Source organism: Oculina patagonica, chromosome 10, assembly GCF_052425735.1.
Source record: "Oculina patagonica isolate OP01 chromosome 10, crgOcupat, whole genome shotgun sequence".
Lineage (NCBI taxonomy): Eukaryota > Metazoa > Cnidaria > Anthozoa > Scleractinia > Oculinidae > Oculina > Oculina patagonica.
In genome coordinates, this window is record NC_135767.1 from 12,124,212 (window position 1) to 12,141,330 (window position 17,119).

The window sequence follows — 17,119 nt, forward strand, 5'->3', positions numbered from 1 at the left end:
AAAAATATGCGTAAAACAGGTTACCCAGTAGTCCCCGGTAAGTGATAATTTCGTCTGTTCCATCGTTTCTGGCGAGGACACCAAGCTAGGAAGCAAATCCAACATGGCGTCTTTAGCGGAGCAGTTGCGTTCTCTATCAAATCCTGAACCAAGCCGATTTGATTTAGATGAAGACGAATTTGATATCACAAGAGCTCAGACAATCCATAAGGAAGCCCAAGAAGGGGACATTGACGGTCAAACTGTTTCTTCAAACAGTGATCTGCGTAAGAAAACTGCCCCTCTATTACACGATGTTGATAAAAAGTACGCCGGTCATAAGATTTCACGTGCGCAGCTAGAAGCTTCACGAGGCCATGATGATAGTTCAGATGATGACGAAGAAGATGAATTAGAGAGTGATTCTGAAGGTACTGTACGACATAATTATGGAATAAATGTGGGATTCCTAAGTTTACTAGTGTAACACTTTAATAAAGTTGCACACACGTGTAGCCGTTGTACAGTAGGCTTACCGTAGAACCAGAGAACGCTCGATAATTTAGGATTTAGCAGTTTTTTTCTTTAGCGCTACTCTTTGGTAAATAGATCGTCTACATATATACCACGAATGTGCCGATTTAAGGAGATCAACTATTAAAGGGATGTAAACTTTAGTTTACTTAGCATTTGTTTAATTTTTTTATTATAAAATAGTGCATTGCATTGGATAATGTATTTTCAGATTTTTGATTGACTTAGCCATTGGATAAATAATCATCAGCCATTATACCAATGGCCAGATTTTTGTGGCCCGCTGATGGCTAGATTAACAGGGTTCCTCTGTATTGCATATGTGACCTCTCACACAAGCGAACGGATGAGAAATGGGTATTAACTTTTTATTTAAAATGGTAGAGATTCTTTCACGGTTTCAAGCAGCTTTGTTAATGAGTACTTGGCCTTTTTGCTGGTATTAGATAAGGACATGCTTGGTGATGACAACGACGACATTGATGATGATGATGATGTTGTTGATGACAATGACGATGGCGACGATGTTGATGACGATGTTGATCAACATGAAAAGGTTACTGTAAGGAAAAACAAAAATGGTATAACTGATAATGATGAAGATGATTATGATGATGATGACAACAGTGCTGATGAAAGCGACAGTGTGCATTTGGCAAGTGATGACAAGAGTGAGGAGGATTATTCCTCTGCTTCTGGTGATGATTTGGACATCAGTGGCAACGAAGATGAAGATGATAATGATGAGGCAGTGGGTGATGATGCCATTCAAAGTTTTTCTGCTACAAGTCTAAAAGAAGATATAGAAAAAGGGAAAGCTGCCAAAAACCAGCTCAGTAAGTTACAATGTATAGTGAATCCTGATTTCTCAAACCCTAAATTTCTCAAAACTCCTGATAACTCAAACCAAAATGGTTTCCCTTCCCTCAGTTGATCTCTGCTATTTCACCCCCTGACTTCTTAAAGCAGTTGTTTCCTTTGGAGGTTAAATAAATCAGGATTCCACTGTAGTATAAAATCTTTTAATTAAGTGAACTGTTAGGCCATCCCAATAAAATGTTTCGTTTCCCATCGCCCCGTTTCTTGTGATGGTGGGTCGGTCGGTCGGGCAAAAAAAAAAAAAAAAAGAACGAACACTTGAAGGGTTCTGGGTTCCAGAAAAGGCCGGGCTGCTAAGTAAAAAAATCTGATTTCAAAGTCAACTCGAGAACGTGGTCTTTTCGTTCGTTATTCCTTAACAGTCTTTAAATAACTTTAGTTAGTACCGATGTTTATTAAAGACAAAGACATCACATTATACCAATTGTTGTGTATAAAACACAATTGTGTGCTTGTAAATTGAAGTACCTACTTCTTTGACTAGTAAATCTGGATTTTTTTTTTTACTTTTTGAAAAAAATGGGTCGGTCGGGCGATGGGAAACGAAACATTTTATTGGGATGGCCTTAGTTGCATACAAAAAGTCATGTACATTATATACTTGTGTACAAGAATTTGTGTTCAAATTCTGTATAAGTGTAGTATCACTGACTGTATATTTTTACGAGTCATGCAGTATTTTGTTGGGCCCAAAGGGCGAGTCAAAATACAAATGACAAGTAAAAATTTACGGCGATAAGTGCACACTAAAACGTCCAATAAGAGATTTATTATCCAAAGATTTCTTTCCCAAAATTGTGACTTGTCACATTTTATAATCTTTTGCATGGTGGGGGGGAATGAGACGAGTACAAATATTGTGAGAAATATCATGACTCAGATATTTGTACTCGTTTCACGCGTTATTTGTACTCTACGAAGCAGAGTTGGATCATATAATAAACACCCATATTAAGATGTGCATTTCCAGGAAATTCATATTTCTTCCCACCCAAAGGTACACTGTACATGTAATTCCACTGGAAATGTCATTGGAAGGAGGGTTTATTAAAGAAAAGATAAGCTTTTAAAACTGGAATTGGCAGGAGGTTGGGGGATTGGAGATCCAATTTGAAACAACCTTCCATGGGAGTCAAATGGATGTCACTTGACCCCTGCAATACCTGTCTGTTGGTGTACATGTAACTTTTATAGTAAAGAACATTTTGTGTTGTTTTGTAGGTTTGTGGGATAACTTTCTGGAGATGCGTATTCGATTACAAAAAGCTCTTCTGATTGCCAACAGACTACCACAGCAAGACCAGCTTGCTTCATTTAATTCCTCGGGGGACAAGAACTTGAAAGAGACATACAAACAAGGTACATGTGTTCAGTATATTGTATGTGTGATTGCACAAATCATGTTATTAATACTGACTTATAACTTGTCAGCTACCATGTAGTACATGTGCATTAAGATTCACTACAAGTGTGGGTCAAAGAAAAATCTGAGTCCCTGACGTGATTTGAACCCATGACCTCCCAAGCATCTGGCAGGCATTCTATCCACTGAGCTACAGAGAGACTTCTGGTTAGCAAGGCTATTTACAAAGCTCATATGTGACATGCATACTACTAGGATCAGCAATGTCATTAGCGTACTGTGTGGTGAAAACTAAGGAAAGATGGTGATTTTTTAGCTTAGTAATGAAATGAGCAAGATGTAGTGTTCATCATGGCATGAGCATGGTACAAAGAAATTTTTTTTTTATTTTCGCAGGGAGAAAAACAGTGGCTAAACTTCTTGGAAACCTTTTGTGGATACAGGAAAAACTGCTGGAACAGAATCCAGATACAAAGAACATTTTACATCCAGGAACAGAATCAAGCAAAAGCAATGCTCATGGCAGCGACGAGGAAGAAGAAATTCCTAGTGATACAGAAGATGAGAAAAGTGATAATGGTGACGATGATGCAGAGGACCAAGAAGATCGAACCAATGGTGAACAAGCTGAGAGCAGTCTGAAGCTTCCTGCAAAGAGAAAGCATGAGTTGGTGAGTTGTGTTGATTTTTTTTGTTATCCCACAAATAGCTATACACTGTACACTTATGACCATGTGCCTGTAAATGGCATGGCTACACACAGTGCACAGTGCAGTGCTTCCCTGCTAAGCTATCTTTTGCAGGTAAGGTACATGTACATGTATGCAGTTGAATCACATGTACATCTATAAGTCAGTGTCTAGAGTATTCTGTCTCCATTAAAGCATCCTGTGGGCTTCAAAAATTATTTATTGCACTTATCAACAACACACAAACTCTGCTTTTATAATAAGTTAATGGTTATGTTTTTTGCTGCCATTGAATCATCTATTAAGTGGATCTCTCAAGAAACAGAAGTTCACTTCAACTAGTTCAAAGGTCATACATGTCTGTAAAGTGATAGGCAGAGTTTGATCCTTTTTTACTTCTGTTTTTCAAGGTTGGTTAGCTGTCACCATAATATTATTATAACTGACAGCAGCAAAAAATGCAAACAGTAGCTGGATAATTTGAACTTAAGAGTTCGCATGTTTTTGAAAGGCACAGTAAAATACAATGTAGTACATGGTACCTGTGCACTAGTAAACCCAATTATCACTTCTGTTAAATGCATTATGTAAAGTGTTTATAATCTATACAGTACTGTTGTTTTCACATACAGGTTAGTAAATTTTAAACCTTGTTCAGTGTTCTACTGGGCAAGCAAAATATTAAGCCATTCATTTGCTCAGGACTTTGTTTCATTTGTGCTTAATCCACTGCAGGCCACATCAGAATATGCAGAGTATATTTCTAAGCGGCATGCTGGCTTCAAGAGTTACAGAGATACAACAATATCAAAATGGAGTGAGAAAACACGGTTGGCATCAGGGAAGCTTAACAGCAAGGTACATGTACACGTGTAACATAATTTATACCGTAGAATTCCGGTTATACTGTAAGCCCTGGGCTTATACAACTTCGAAAGGGGTTTTGGGTGGGCTTATAAGCGGAGGGGCTTATATCCGAGAGGGCTTATAAGCGGAATAAAAAAAACGTTTCGAAAAGAGCAGTGGAAGTGTTGATCGAAATACATTTTTAAGTTGAAAACGCATAATAAAGCAACATTTAGCCTCCACCCTTGTTCAGTACTGTCATCCGGCAGAGGGGGGCTTATATCAGGGGGGCTTATAATCGGATGTATTTTTTCGTTTCCAGGTAGACGGGCCTATAACCGGGAGGGCTTATAAGCGGGGGGGCTTATAACCGGAATTTTACGGTATGTGTTTATAGATTGTATATGTTATGGTTCAATTGTACCCTTGGTACAATTTGGTATTTTCCTTTCTTCTGGTGTATTTTTAAAACAACTATTCACTGAAGTGGAGGTGGCTAGTGGTGGATATTAATTTTACCGAGCCGTGAAGCAGTGAGGTAAATATCCACCATTGGTCACCGACACTGAGGTGAAAAGTTGTTTTAGTATATACTAAAACAGTGAGATAAAATTACCCAAAAAGGATTATTATTTTTGTGTTTTGCTGCAGCCGCAAGGGCTGCAAGCAAAACACATTGAGAGCTGAAGTTTGTGCCGTAAGTGCCGTAAGGTGTAAGTGCCGTAACAGAGGAGAAATCTGAACTACCGATGTCAATCAAATCCATGAACAAACAAAATCGAAACCAATGAACCGTAGCGCTGATCGCATTCGAAGTTACGGGCCAAAGTATTCGAACGCAAACCACGTTGGACACGTTGGAAAACAGAAAACCGATTTAAAAGTATATCGCATTGGGAAAGAAAACAAACTGTGGCGCGACCACTCCAGTTTTATGAGAAAATTATTCTGCAGTTTTCATCATTTACGAAAAGAGCGAAGACTTGGAACCTCGCCGAAGGTCATAAATATTTTCTCCAAAGGACCGGTTAGTGCACAGTTTGTAAACTTTCGCTTTGAAAATAAACTTACCCTCACCTTGTCTACACTGTCTACAGCATACTAGTACTGTATTAACTCTGAACTTCATATTTTAAAATAAAATGTATGAACGTGTAACTTGTCACGCAAAGACAGCTGGAAAGGAATATACCATGCTGGTAGGCTGCACCGCTAATTGTAGCTGTATTCGAGCTATATAAAAGACAGCTAGAAACGAATTAATACTAGTAACATCACAATGGGAAAGAAACTTATTCAGTGGTGCACACCGTCGAAAACAAAGAAATATTAAAGGAAGTTCTCATTCACCAGATTCACTGCATCAGATGCAACATTCGTCAGTTCGTGTTTAAATGTGTGGCGACCAGTTTGTTTACTAGTTATTAAAAAATAATACGGTCTTCATTTAATAAACAGTTCATCCTTAAATTTCAGCTTTTCTACGACTGACAGGTAGGTACTATAGTATAAGCCCCGCTAAAATAGCTGGAAAGGGAAAGTTTTTTGAAAAATGAATTTTAGACTGCCAGACGCGCTGGCGCCACATGTTTATTTTGTGAAGATTAATTAAACGCCGTGAAAAATAGAATTTGATGTCCAGCGAGCCACTGCATCTTCGGCTACGCAGTCCTCAGTGAATCCTCCAACTTCACAAATTTCTAAAACTTTAAGAAAACGAACTTTCGCAGAATCAAAAATTGGTCCTTATCGATCTTCCGATCTTGTTGTGAAGACACTGAAATTCGACGAGTGTTCATGCGTGAAGGGATGACTGACGAATGATAATAATTATTTGTAAACTTTCGCTTTCAAAATGAACTTTGCGTTACGTTCAACGCCGTCTTTCTGTTGTTGTACGCCGGTGCGCGTGCGATTATTTATAATTTCTGAATTTTGATCAGTAAAATTATCAGGATTGAATTAACACAAAGTGACTACAATATAGTGCAATTATTAACCTGCACACAAGTGACAGACAATAAAAGACGTTGGATTTCAATCTCGACTCACTTGTCTTTCATCAACATGTTCCCTAAGACTTTGCTCTAGCAGCAAAACACATGGACCCATTGGGGCCCTATTTTTAACTCATTTATTCCTGTCAATGATTACCATTTTTGTGTGCGATTTGCTTTGAGGTGAATGGCAGAGGATATCTGGAATTTGAGTAGCCAATCAGAGCACTCAAACAAAGCTATCCACTGTTTTAGTATATTGATTTCTAAAATAATGGTAATGTGCAATATTAATAATGAATTTAAAACAAAAGAAAATACCAAATTATATCAAGGGTAAAATTGAACCACGACATATTTTATAATGAGTTATAGCACCTCATATCATCAGCATATATAAGAATTTTAAGACTTAAAGGCTAACAATACACCTGTACATTCATGTACATTAAAGTTGTTTACTGTAAGTAAGTAGTATGTGATTATTTCTAACAAATGTCCTTTTTTTGCAGTCTTTCAGTTCCTTTGACCGCTCAGCATTAGCACAGATAAATCATGTAAGTTAATAATTATTATTATGAAACACTTTCTAATAAACTTTCAAAAAAACTTCTTGTGTACCTGTATAACATGCTGAAAAACAAAACAAAACACCAAAAACAAAAAAACTCTAAGGAAATGTGGTAGAGAATTATACTGTGTTCAGTGGAAGATCATGGGTTATGTCTACCTTTCTACTGCTGAAGGATCCCAAATTTTTTAAGCTTCTGTTTGTTGTAACCCAAAACAGTGTGACCCACAGTGTAGAGCCTCTAAATATCTTCATTACTGATAGTGTTTTGTCATCAATTCCAGATTTTGTCTGACAAAGCTCGTCTTATTAAACGCACTCAACTGAAAAGAACTCCATACAGAGTTCTTGGCAAGTCAGATGATAATGAACAACAAAACAAGGAATCTAAAGAGGTTTGTAATTTTTTAGTTTGGTAATTCACAACTATATTTAATTATAATATTACATTTTTTTAAATAAATTGTCAAACAGATAGCTGAGAAATTTTGCTTACCTGTAAAACAATGTATAATAAAACAAGTATTAGATTTGGTTTTTGTGATATCCGAAATATTGAAATTATCAAGGTCTCAGTTAGTGTTATCACGAAAACCTCATCCACTTTAGAAACATTGTTTATAGTAACAATTATTATAGTTAATGTATATTCATCGATATTGAATTTGATGGCTATTTTACATGAATTTATTTTCAGGAACAAACAGATCTGCATTTAAAAGACTATGATTCAGAGGTATTTGATGATGACGACTTTTATCATCAGGTAATTAAGAATAGTTTTATTTACTTTTAATTAGTATAAAGATAGTGAACGTCAACATTGTCATATTTCAAATGTGTGGTCTCAATGTTTCAATTCCGTTATTCATTTATTGAATGACGCAGTTGAAACTCTGAGACCACACATTTATCATTAATTGGTCTTAATCTGAACCATTATTTTTCCTCTCTGGTTTATCTTTGATCATGGGAGGCACCCTGGCCTAATGGTTAGTGCACTAGACTCTGGATCAAGCAGTCCAGGTTTACGCCCTGGCCGAGGTCACTGCATTGTTTTCTTGGGCAAGACACTTTACTCTCAAAGTGCCTCTCTCCACCCAGGTGTATAAATGGGTACCAGAGAATTTTCTGCTGGGTGGTATATATAAAACCCTGGCCTGATGGGTATATATAAAACCCTGCAACGGGCTAGTATCCCATCCGGGGGGGGGGGGGGGAGGGAGGAGTAGAAATACTCCTAGTCGCTTAATACTACTGAAACCGGGATAAGCTCTGGCCTCGTGGGTCACTAGGCTTCTATGCAGCCTTTTACCTTATCTTTTCCTTGTTAGTGTTCTTCTACTTTTAGTAATTCTAAGAAGACAGATCACGAACATATTTGGCGCTCCTTATATATCTATTTCCACACTTTTTAGGTACTAAAATATTTTTTTTTTCGCCCTAAACAAAATTAAAAAAATTTTAAGGGGGAAGAACCAAAAAAGGAGAAAAAAAAAGGAATAGGAGGAGGCAGCGTGACCGAGTGGATTAGGGGGCGGGTCTTGTAATCCAGAGGTTTCGTGTTTAATCCCTTCATACATATTTCCATGACATTTTCTTTATTTCAACTTGGCTTTAGAGTAGCAACAGATATCTAGGATCTCTGAGAAATTTTTGCAAAAAAAAAAACACCGTGCCACTAAATTTGTTCTCAGTGCATCGTAGAAATGTATTGTGACATACATGAGCTCTGTAAGTTTAACATTTTATTGTTTTATGGAAGCCATAAAAGCTGAATGTAAATTAATTTTGCTATTGTTGCTTTTGACAGCTTCTGCGAGAGTTTATAGAACAGCGTACAAGTGGAAACACTGGGAATCCAATTGACATGGGAAGGTAAAATAGCCTCCAATTACGGTGAAACTAGATAAAAATTAATCTTTGACATTCTTACGGCTGTTTTCAATAAGCAGTTGAAATTCCTTGTAACGGACACTTAAGGTCTTTATTTGCAATTTACTCGTTCTGATTTCAGACAATGGCTTGAACTTCAAAAGCTCAGACGAAAAGTGAAAAGAAAAGTCGACACAAAAGCTAGCAAGGGCAGAAAAATTCGGTGAGTTCCATACCTTTTTCCGTACCAATTGGGGGGTTTTACTTTTCCCACCCCCCCCTTTTTTCCTTGTGTCCCCTTTTCTCCCCCTTTTTTTCCCCCCCTCCCTCCTCCAAAAAAAAAAAAAAAAAAAAAAATTTTAATTTTTTTTTTTTTTTTTATTTTTTTTTTTTTTGTCCTGGAATAAACAAATTATATAGACTCTAAAGAAGATACATGTTTTAATGCACAATGTACCTATTCCTGATAGGTATGATATTCATGGAAAGCTTGTTAGCTTTATGGCACCTATTGACAAAGGGACCATGGCGGATTCTTCAAGGTTTGACAAAAAAATACAGCGTTTTGCACTTAATTTTAGTATCTAGGGCACTTAAATAATAACTGTTACCCTTAAGCTTTTCGTTCTCGCATTCTTGTTGCTTCTACAGTTGTATTTTATTATATTTTCGACAAAAGATTCGCAAATTTCATTTCAAACTCCCACAAAGTTCTAGGCGACAAAAACTGAAAGTGGAGTTTAACTTTTGCGCTTCACCGCGCGCTGTGGCTGTAGTGCCGATGTTTGTCGGTATAATATTATCTATATTAACAACACACAGAGGCTTCAGTTTTAGTTATTATAACAAGTCTGCTTCTTTCTTTTTTTATTTGGCAGAAATGAATTGTTCTGTTCTCTATTTGGAGCAAAACAACAAGAGGAAGCAGCTGATATCAATGTTTTCAGATGACAAACATTTTACCGTGTGTAGAAATCGCTTCATCAAAGAAAATTATTTGACATCTTTTAATATTTACACGATGTGTTTTATTGGCCACTGCGATAGTTAAACGCACCTTTGAGCTATCCCAGTAAGACACCAATTGAGATAATAAATGAAATTCCCATTTAAAAATCATTATGTGTAGGCTCGTCTACTTTATTTGTTTGTTTGTTTGTTGTTTGGCTCCTGATAATGAACTCGTTTTAATATCATCATATCGTTGTTTTCGAATCTTTTTGTTGTCTTTTCTCTGTGAGTGGACTCTAACCTAGAATTTTAAGTACTTTACATCATTTTATTCCCAAAACTTGGTTCTGGAAGTGAGGATGATCACCGCCCGATATTTGTAAGCGAAGTTGGCGTGCTTGAAGAACCTGAAAGGCATGGTGGAAGATATAAGAGACTCCCCAGTGCTACTTCACGCTTTACACACTCGCCCCAGACCATTTTTCTGGAGGCTGCAGGAGTAAACGCAACACAGTGGTCAATCTAACTCATCGAGCAGACTTAGAAGTTCGTCACTTTAAGGAGTTTTACGCCAGGTTAAAACTGCCGGAGAAAATAAGGTTGTTGGAAGAAGGAGTTAATAAGTTCCTTTCCGGTTTCAAGAACACGAGCCTGGTAATTTCGTTTGGATGTTACTCGTTTACCAACGATGTGCCAACCTGGAACGACAAAATAGTGTGACAATCCGTCATGACTCGGAGCATCAAAGTACATATCAGCCAATATTCCACTTCTTTTATCAAAGCAAGAAATGCCATCGTAGTAATAAGAAGCTTGAAACGTCAAAGGCAACCCGATATGTTTGATCCTGATAGAAAATGTCACCGGTTGCACGTACTGAAGACGAAGGGAATTTTTATACTTGGTGATTTCTGCTACGGCGTAGAATGTTTCGAGTGTTACTGGTAGGGTATGTCTGAGGAGGAAATACCCAATAAAGGGGCTCGGATCGACGGGAAATGATGAAGAATTCTGCATAGCGAAAAGGGTTTTGTTGATGGCGGGCAGCAGAAGATCGTTGACTTGAGCAGCAATTCCCATAGCTGTTAAACCATTCGATTTTACAAAACCCTTGGCACTGATTAACAAATTCATTCCAAGCTGCAGTCTCGGTTCAAAAGTGAAGAAGGACTCGTAGCTGTCAATGTTCCCACCCTTGCCTCGCACAACGAGCCCGCCGGAATACAACATCTCGAACGGGGATCCCCAGATTGTTCGCCCGTCGGGAGAAATGTCAGCGGGAAGTGACATCTCACGGATAGTCGAGACCTTGAAAATCGTTTGCGTCCACGGCCGAGTAAACATCATGCCCAGTTTGGTCAAGTCGTTTATTGTGGAGTACATCTCAGCAGCCGGGGAGACCCAGCCCAATTTTAGATAAGGCACCCTCGATGGTTTTTCATCCCCCCTGTTCCGGTACGGAAAGGCCATGTTCTTTTCAAGATCTCTAGTGATTTCAAAACCGGTGTTATTCATTCCTAAGGGATCAAGAATTTCCTCCCGAACCCAGCTCTCGAACGTTTTATTGAGCAGATGTTCCGTTAGTAACCTTCCTAGCAAAGCGTAGCCGAGATTACTGTAAGAGGGCGTTATCCAAGGCTCTAAAACAAGATTTCTGTTTTTCAGCAGCCTTAATTGCTCGTTGGTATTGGTCTTTGTGCAGTGGTACACACAAGGGGCCTCCCGCGGTAGTCCCGACATCTGACTTGCTATTTGCCTCAGTGTTATGTTTTCGTTGGTAAAAGGGTTTTTAATATCGAAGTTAGGCGCGTATTTAATTAGAGGATCATCAACTGAATCGATCACACCAGACTCCTGCAACTTGTAGATCAAAAGCACGGGAAAAATTTTGGTGATACTTCCAATGCGATATACTGTATTGCCATCTGGCCTCGCCCTTGACACATTGTAGATTTTACTTCCATAATGACCGCTCCATATCACAGAATCGTGATGGTAGATGTTCGCTGAAATAGCGGGAAGAGAGGTATTTTCATCGACAATGTCGCTGAAGTAAGAGTCAAGATTGTCTAGAATGTTTTGTACCTCGCCCGGTAGGGGGTGAGGTAACGACACCACCGTTGGAAATTCAGGGCAAGGGTTAGGTAGAGACGCTAGCCTAGGCCTGTAATCCTTTGTTTTTTCACGCGCAGTGGCGTTGTCGTTTTGAGCGCCGCAACTTCTTTGAGTGTACGTCACGGCGTGCCAAGTGAACAGTGTTGTCATGACTACAGCCAAAACCTGTTACTACAGCCAAGATCATCCATAGGCGAGCAGAACGCCTGCTGTGTCGGCGAAGTCGGACTGTGAATTCTTCTATGCCTGTTTCTTCGAACTCCATGTTTAATGCAAATAACTTTTTGTATTGGACTGCAAAACATGACTTATGCCACCTGTTATTTGACACAGAAGGAAAATATCGCCAACGGCATCTGACAAACATTACGCTTCGCTAATAACGAACATCCCGTATCACGCAAATCGCGTATCGCAACTGCATTAAAGAACCCCCGCTATGCCATTTTTCTTCGCGTTTGGAGAGAGGTATCGGCTAAAAACGTAGAATTATCTTTCGTTTCGAGCATTATCATTTTACCATTTCCTTTCAGTTCTGATGACAATTTAAATAAGCTTTTCAATTATTAATAACTAAAGACAGATCACAAGAAATGAAATGAAATGGCTCAGTTAGTTAGAGCGCTGCACTAGTATCGCAGAGGTCATCAGGTTTCGATTCCCGTTCAAGCCTTTATTTTTTTTCTCTCTTTTTTTTCTCTTTTTTTTTTTTTTTATATTTTTCCCATTTTTTTTTTTTTTTCTATCACAAGTAGTTTGCCAAAATAAATGAGAACAGCAACCTCGCGGTATTTTCAGCAATTTATTTTATTTTACGCTATGCAAAAATTATCTTCACATCAATCTCAAAATTATAGCTACTTACTTTATATAACCCTTTAATTTCCAAAAGTGACCAACATCTATTTTCTCCCTGCAACATCAATACATTGACAAGCGAACAGGTGATGTGAATGACGAAATTCATCAACTTTGGGATATAATTGTGAGGTGTCGATTGGCTCAAACTTATTCGAAGTAAAAGTAAACGCACTACGTTAAGTTTGAATCATACACAGCTTGGAGCTAACGTCAGAGGCAAAAAAAGCAATCATACACCATGGTAGAACGTATCTTAGGAATTTTTTTGCGACATTTGTTACAGCTGTAATGGGGTCATCTTTGTTTACGCCGGTACTGGTTGAACTCGTCATTTGCAAAATGTTTTTGAAAATGAAGCTTATAGTCTGACGAACAACAAAAAAATTAACTAAATTTAATATGTGTCTACACCATTTTATTGGGGGGGGGGGGGTGATCAGAGAAGTTTTCAACGAAATGGTGCAAAGCCAAAACCAATGTAATTATAAGACTATAACTGCATGTAGCCATCCATAGCTAGAGGACACATATAATCCAGTAGCAATCAAAACCGTGACTCGAAACAGCCGGCACGAAGCGCGGGAAAACGTGTGTAAGCAAGCAAGATTTTTTTTTTACTTCTGATTGGTTGAAGAAATTGGCGCAAGCTTTCTAAACCAATCGCAAAACGTAGTAACGCCAAACTAAACCAAATGCGGATTACCTTCAGCAGTCAACTTTAACAAACAGAGTCTTGATAGGTTAGTCTACATGCAACCTTATTATGCAACTTTTGTAACCAATTATTATGAATATCTTTAGTAAAAGATTTTTTATATTAAACTAAATATTCCTTTCTAAAACTGTTTTCAGCCTTGTATTTCCTAGCGAACATGTATTTATCGGAGCAGAATTTCTTAGCGTGATAAATCTCATTTTCTCGTATATTGATTCGACGCAAGTTACGTTTTTGTGGTAACAAAATCGGCAATCCTTGCTCGGTTGATCATTTAACCTCTAATGTGAATCAAATACTTTGAATTAACCAGAAGCCATATAGGTTTGGAGTTTCAGAGTTTTGTTCAATGTGTTTCGATCTAGAAAACAGAGCTGATCGAAGGTGTTTTACTGCAGAGTTTCAAGGTCTTGCTGCAAGTAGATTGTTATTAAGTAGCTTCTTTTGCTGTATTTATTCGTCTTGCGACAATAGACCATTGTGGAACAGTAAATCGGTGAGACAAGCCACCCTTGCGTGGACGACTGAAAAACAAGTCCGCAAATATACCGGCTCTTTCAAAGAAGCAAGACATTCCGGCGGCCACATACTCGGCTTGGAAAGTCAATGAATCTCCGATGTACCTAATGGTAAAAGGAAATGACTCTTCGGACTGACCTTTGAAGAGAAGAACACTTTTTGACTTGACAATAGTGGCATTATAGCGGGATTTTGCTAAGGTAACTGCGTTTGTTTGGTGCACGTGGTACAAACCAGTAAACGCCTTCGAGCTGATTGGAAAATCAGCAGATTCATCCATTTTAAACAGTGTTTTGTTGAGGACTGGTAAAAGCTTGTCATAAGCCTTTTGACTGAATGTGTCCGCGGTCTTGACGCTGGACTTCACAAAACTCGCCGCGCTGATAAGAATGTTTATTCCAAGCTCGAGCTGAGGAACAAACGAGAAGTACGCGGCGTAACTGTCGATGTTTCCTCCTTTTCGTCTCACGAGGAATCCATTAGAAAACATCATCTCGAATGGTGATCCCCACAGAGTGCGACCGTCCGGAGCGATGTCAACCGGTAAGGCCATTTCACGCAGAGTTGACGGTCGGAAAACTCTTTGATTAGATGGGCGAGTAAACATCATTCCCAGTTTCGTCAAGTCGTTGATAGTGGAATACATCCCTCCAGAGGGATTGGCCCAACCGATGTTCGAAAAGGGCATCCGTTTTCCATTTTTCCGATAAGGGAACGCCAATTTCTTTTCAACACGAGGAGTGATTTCAAACCCGGTGTTTTTCATTTCAAGTGGGTCAAGGATCTCCATTTGAGTCCAGTTCTCAAATGTTGTGTTAAGCATTTTTTCTGTGAGCAACCTTCCAAGCAGTGCGTATCCCAGATTGCTGTAAGAAGGCATTTTCCACGGAGGCAATACCAGGCTCCTGTTTCTAAGAAGTGACAGTTGTTCTGTAGAATTGGTCCCCTTGCAGTGGTAAATACAAGGAGCCTCCCGAGGCAGACCGGACATCTGGCTTGCGATCTGTCTTAGTGTTATATTGTCTCTGCTGAAGGGGTTTCGTATGCTAAACTCGGGAACGTACTTACTCAAAGGGTCGTCAATTGACCCTATCATTCCATCCTCGTACAGTTTGTAGACCAAAAGCACAGGAAATATCTTCGTGACGCTTCCAATCCGATACACTGTGTCTCCATCTGGCTTAGTGTTATCCCCTGTTGGGTACAATTTACTGCCACGATGACCACCCCAAAGGACAGAATCTCGATAAAGGATGTTTGCCGAAATTGCAGGCAAAGACGTGTTCTTGTCAACCATTTCCGTCAAGATAGAGTCAAGATGATTTAAGACGTCTGCCAATTCGGAAGGTAAAGGAATCGGTAAAGGGCGTATTGTTGGCAATCTCGGGCAAGGAGACGTCAAAGAGCCATTTTCTTCACTTGGTTTGTCATCGACAGATGTTTTGTTAGGGCAATTCTGGTTTACCGCCGTCCGTGTTGTCGTACACCAGATTAACACAGACGTAGTCATTGCTGCCACAATACAAGCAGCAATCGCCAGGAACATCCACCAGCGAACTTGCTTTCTGGCGCGTTCAGTTGCGCTTGTTGGAGCAGATTCACTCTTAACATTTTCCATTGTTTCTGTTGAGCAGGAATAAAGAGTTGCTGTGGAGAGCTTGCTACTCATGGATGGCTTAGGGACAAGTCATACACAGCCCCGATCACGTGCGCCAGTCCGAGGCAGTTATAGCGCAAAAATACGTCCACAAAATACCACGAACGATAGATGAAATCTTGCAAAATATCTGTCTTGATGTTATCGCATGCAATTTCTCTATTTGTTTCAATTATGTCTTAGTCCAACCATATAGTTGTTGAGAATATTCTAGATGAAAAACAAAGAGGTAACGTTGTATTGTATTGTATTGTATTGTATTCAATTCATTAAAACATATCGTGACCATATGGTTGTTAAGCACCCACATTTGGCACGTGTCCTTTGCGGCGATTGTCTTGGCATCCGATGGTTTTTGAGGCGATAACACTTCAATTCAAGAATGGAATATTGAAGCAAAGAATGAAATCAAATTTGCAATAATGGTATCATTAATCCACCCTTGACAGGATCGCTTGTTTTGACTGTAAATGGTCATTTTTTTTATTTTTGCCCTAACTCAAAAAAAGAAAAAATTGTCCAAGAGCTTTACGGCACCACGGGTTATCTCCCAAAACGGCGGATTCTTTTCGAGAACTGCTGTTTTTCCGGCTGCATATTTTTGACCATTTGCAGTTCATCTATTACCCATGCAGTGCATCTTGCAAAAAAAAAAAAAAAAAAAAAAAAAAGCCCCGTGGCTCTCTTGTCGAACTGTCTCGAAAGAAAACTTTTTTTTCGATTTTATTGACGGCAACAGCGAGGATGCAAGTTAAAGTCTTTTGACGATGACCTAATAGCGTCTGTCTCTTTAACCATATAAGGGGGAATTTTACCCTGGTCGCTGCGAGGTTTGAAGTTGTTACAGATATTTCTGAATTGTTGCGTCTCTCTTGTAAAAGCAAGACCTTGTTAAACTATCTCCGTCTGCCTGTATTGTATGTCCTTAACTGAAGTGATTATGGCATGCATTCCGTCTCGGAATGATTGACCGGAATGTACCGAAGTTGTACCTGTTTGAAATCAGATTTGGCGATCTTTATCACAGTAGCAGTCATAGCTTCTATTTTCACAGCTTATTTGCCCGAAATATGTCAGGCATTCAGGCATCGTTAACATGAATGTTTGGAAGTTTGATTAGAAATAAAAGCATTTCCGTCCATTTTATTTAAACAGTAAAAATATTTCTTTAGAACTTGTGGAAAGAACGACATCTTCGAGAAATTGAAAGGAGTTACGAAATCTAAGTAGACACCAATGAATAATTTGTGAAAAACGAATGGACGAAATTGCTTTCGCTTTTGTTGCATACCTCACTTGGAACTTTAGGTGTAAGATGTTGTCTATATCAGTTGGAGGTTGGAGAGGAGTCAACTGAACTTGAAATAGTTATTGAAGCTTTGTTAAGTTTAACCCTTTCGTGAAATGAGTGTCGTAAAATAAAATCACAACTGTCCTAGCTTTTGTCGTATCACGTGGCTTAAGTAGTTTGCCGGGGAAATGTCTTGTTGTGCAGTCGTTTTCTGGGCGTTGTTTAACTCCATCTGAAGTGGTAATGTCATGTACCATAATATTTAGCTTCGCAATTT

The 17,119-nt window shown here is 38.8% G+C and overlaps 2 protein-coding genes and 1 pseudogene across 2 annotated transcripts; 1 reads left to right on the forward strand and 2 right to left on the reverse strand.

The window, feature by feature from the left end:
* The first annotated feature begins 88 nt into the window (after nucleotides 1–88).
* LOC144628491 (protein AATF-like) lies at nucleotides 89–9,822 on the forward strand. Its single transcript, XM_078486599.1, has 12 exons — nucleotides 89–410; nucleotides 960–1,349; nucleotides 2,614–2,751; nucleotides 3,152–3,426; nucleotides 4,180–4,302; nucleotides 6,800–6,844; nucleotides 7,143–7,253; nucleotides 7,556–7,624; nucleotides 8,672–8,736; nucleotides 8,876–8,956; nucleotides 9,204–9,275; nucleotides 9,612–9,822. Exons 1-12 carry the CDS (start codon nucleotides 104–106, stop codon nucleotides 9,682–9,684), a joined length of 1,749 nt encoding a protein of 582 aa, XP_078342725.1. The 5' UTR covers nucleotides 89–103; the 3' UTR covers nucleotides 9,685–9,822.
* Nucleotides 9,823–9,895: 73 nt separating this feature from the next.
* LOC144628481 (putative beta-lactamase-like 1) lies at nucleotides 9,896–12,242 on the reverse strand (annotated as a pseudogene).
* A 1,310-nt stretch (nucleotides 12,243–13,552) lies between these two features.
* Nucleotides 13,553–15,731, reverse strand: LOC144628490 (putative beta-lactamase-like 1). The gene has a single exon (XM_078486598.1). It carries the CDS (start codon nucleotides 15,561–15,563, stop codon nucleotides 13,806–13,808), a length of 1,758 nt encoding a protein of 585 aa, XP_078342724.1. The 5' UTR covers nucleotides 15,564–15,731; the 3' UTR covers nucleotides 13,553–13,805.
* Nucleotides 15,732–17,119: the final 1,388 nt, after the last annotated feature.

Bases quoted from the DNA above. Each gene is read 5' to 3' on its own strand.
- LOC144628491 (XM_078486599.1), top strand. From the start codon at position 104: ATGGCGTCTTTAGCGGAGCAGTTGCGTTCTCTATCAAATCCTGAACCA. The intron at 411-959 runs GTACTGTACGAC...TGCTGGTATTAG, and splicing joins ATTAGAGAGTGATTCTGAAG to ATAAGGACATGCTTGGTGAT. The intron at 7,254-7,555 runs GTTTGTAATTTT...ATTTATTTTCAG, and splicing joins AAAACAAGGAATCTAAAGAG to GAACAAACAGATCTGCATTT.
- LOC144628490 (XM_078486598.1), bottom strand. From the start codon at position 15,563: ATGAGTAGCAAGCTCTCCACAGCAACTCTTTATTCCTGCTCAACAGAA.